General features: G+C 45.3%; 1 protein-coding gene across 1 annotated transcript in view; it reads right to left on the reverse strand.

Moving 5' to 3' along the window:
- LOC145407403 (protein amalgam-like) overlaps positions 1–1,631 on the reverse strand; it is a 34,316-nt gene extending 32,685 nt beyond the window's left edge. The window contains exon 1 of the mRNA XM_080278335.1: positions 1,604–1,631. Coding sequence (XP_080134461.1) covers positions 1,604–1,631 — 28 coding nt within the window. The remainder of the gene's footprint in view (positions 1–1,603) is intronic.
- Between the last annotated feature and the right edge of the window lie 267 nt (positions 1,632–1,898).

The following is a 1,898-nucleotide window of genomic DNA, read 5'->3' on the forward strand; positions in this document are numbered from 1 at the left end:
GCCTATGGGTTACTCTACACTGAGTGACAAGCCAAATGGTTTCCTGCATACTAGGAAACCATTTCCTACGCTGGGTGGTAACATACAACCAAATTATGCCGCCTGGTGGGTTAATGGATAATTACGGAGCTCCAGTCGGATTGAACCTGTGAAGGTTTATATCCAAGGGTTGGTTGGGGTTTATTGCTCACTTAATGCCACTCAGGGATGAGTGAGGCTGGTCATTCTCATCTCAAATGTCAGGACCAACTTGCCTAGCTCCGGGCTCCTACGCTCCTCATGGAGCAATACAGGATTAGAGGATGAATGTGTGTATACTTATCTATCTGTCCATCTATCTATCTATTTGACTGCTTCGGCCAGGTGATCTGATTAATATTACGAGATCGCTGTGGAAAATGACAATATTTTGCTCCTCTGATTCGAAAGGTTTCAATCTATCTGTCTGTCTATCTATCTATCTATTGCCAGACGCCTTAATCTCGTAAGGGGTGGCCACAAACAAATCGCCTCCATGTCGCCCTGTCCCCTGTCATTTCGCTGCCCTCCCCCCTACTCACACACCCCTCTCTCCTATACCTCTCTGCTCCATCCCTCCATCTTATCCTCGCTCTTCCCTACACTCTCGCCCCTCCTCCTCACTCTACTAACTCTCACTCTCCATTTTCTCTAAATAAAACTGTCTGCCTCTATCAATAGTGAAGCAAAAGAGGTCATCGGAGTGAATAGGTTAACCCCTTCAATATGCCTATGTATATTCTACTCTGGTGGCGACCATCATCCACTCTTTTGATGCAGTACTGCCTACTTCTACCCTCCTCATTTTCCTTCTTTTTCTGTCTGCCTTCCTTTCTTCCAGTTTCTCCCATCTTTCCTGTCATTTTCTATTACTCTTCTTTCCTTTTCAGGTGGCTTTACATTGAGTGTCAAGCCCAATGGTTTCCTGTAAGCCAGAAAAACATTTACAACTCTGGATGGTAACCATATACTGTAACCAACCCACACGTGTTCCCTACGTGCCAACAAGTGGGTTGGTGGAGGGTTAGTGCCCCTCCCCGTAAAACAACTAACTCAAAGACAAACGGCCACCCCTTACGGGATTATGGCGTCTGGCTAGAGATAGATAGATAGATTTTGTATTCTGCTCTTGCAAACATCTGATGAATTTAATTCGTTTGGCTGAAGTCTGTTGAAATGGAAGAGATATATGTCATCTTCATTGCTCACTGCTCCTTGACACCTCATCCTTACCGATTTATTCCTGGATACTGCCGGCTAATAACGATCTGTGAGTTATTCATGCAGAGGATGGTAATATTAGAATGACTGAAGAAACACAGAGGAGGACAACAAGGTGTCATAAGCAAGATAAATCGCTAAGGAAGAGGTGTTTGAGAGCTTCCTTGACCGACGAGAATACGGGTCTTAAATCGAATATGATGGTCTGGAAATAATAAAATGGAAAATATGTTGTGGAGAAGTACAGTGACAGGCGAAAGTGGTGGTCGGACAGCCTTCCCCTCACCCTTACCCCCACCTTCACCCTTACCCTTCACCTCACCCTCACCCTGGTGGTAGGTGGGGGCGACCACCATCCACTCACCTGATGCAGTGTTGCCTGCCTTATCCATCGCCGTTGTCTTTCATTTTCTGTGTTTGCCCTTCTCTATTCCTATTTTCTCCCATCCTTGCGTCACATTTTTATTACTCTTTCTTCCACTTCAGACGGCTGTACAGTGTACACTGATTGACAAGCCTAATAGTTTTCTTTTGCCCAGGAAACCATTTACAACGCTGGGTGGTAACCATATAACAAAATAAGTTGGTGATGAGGAGCCTACAATGGAATATTTGTTCGCTGAACGGGACGGCCCTGCATGTGTAGTTGCCTGAGGTGA

Source organism: Coenobita brevimanus, chromosome 73, assembly GCF_032717465.1.
Source record: "Coenobita brevimanus isolate Jiangsu-jjx chromosome 73, ASM3271746v2, whole genome shotgun sequence".
Lineage (NCBI taxonomy): Eukaryota > Metazoa > Arthropoda > Malacostraca > Decapoda > Coenobitidae > Coenobita > Coenobita brevimanus.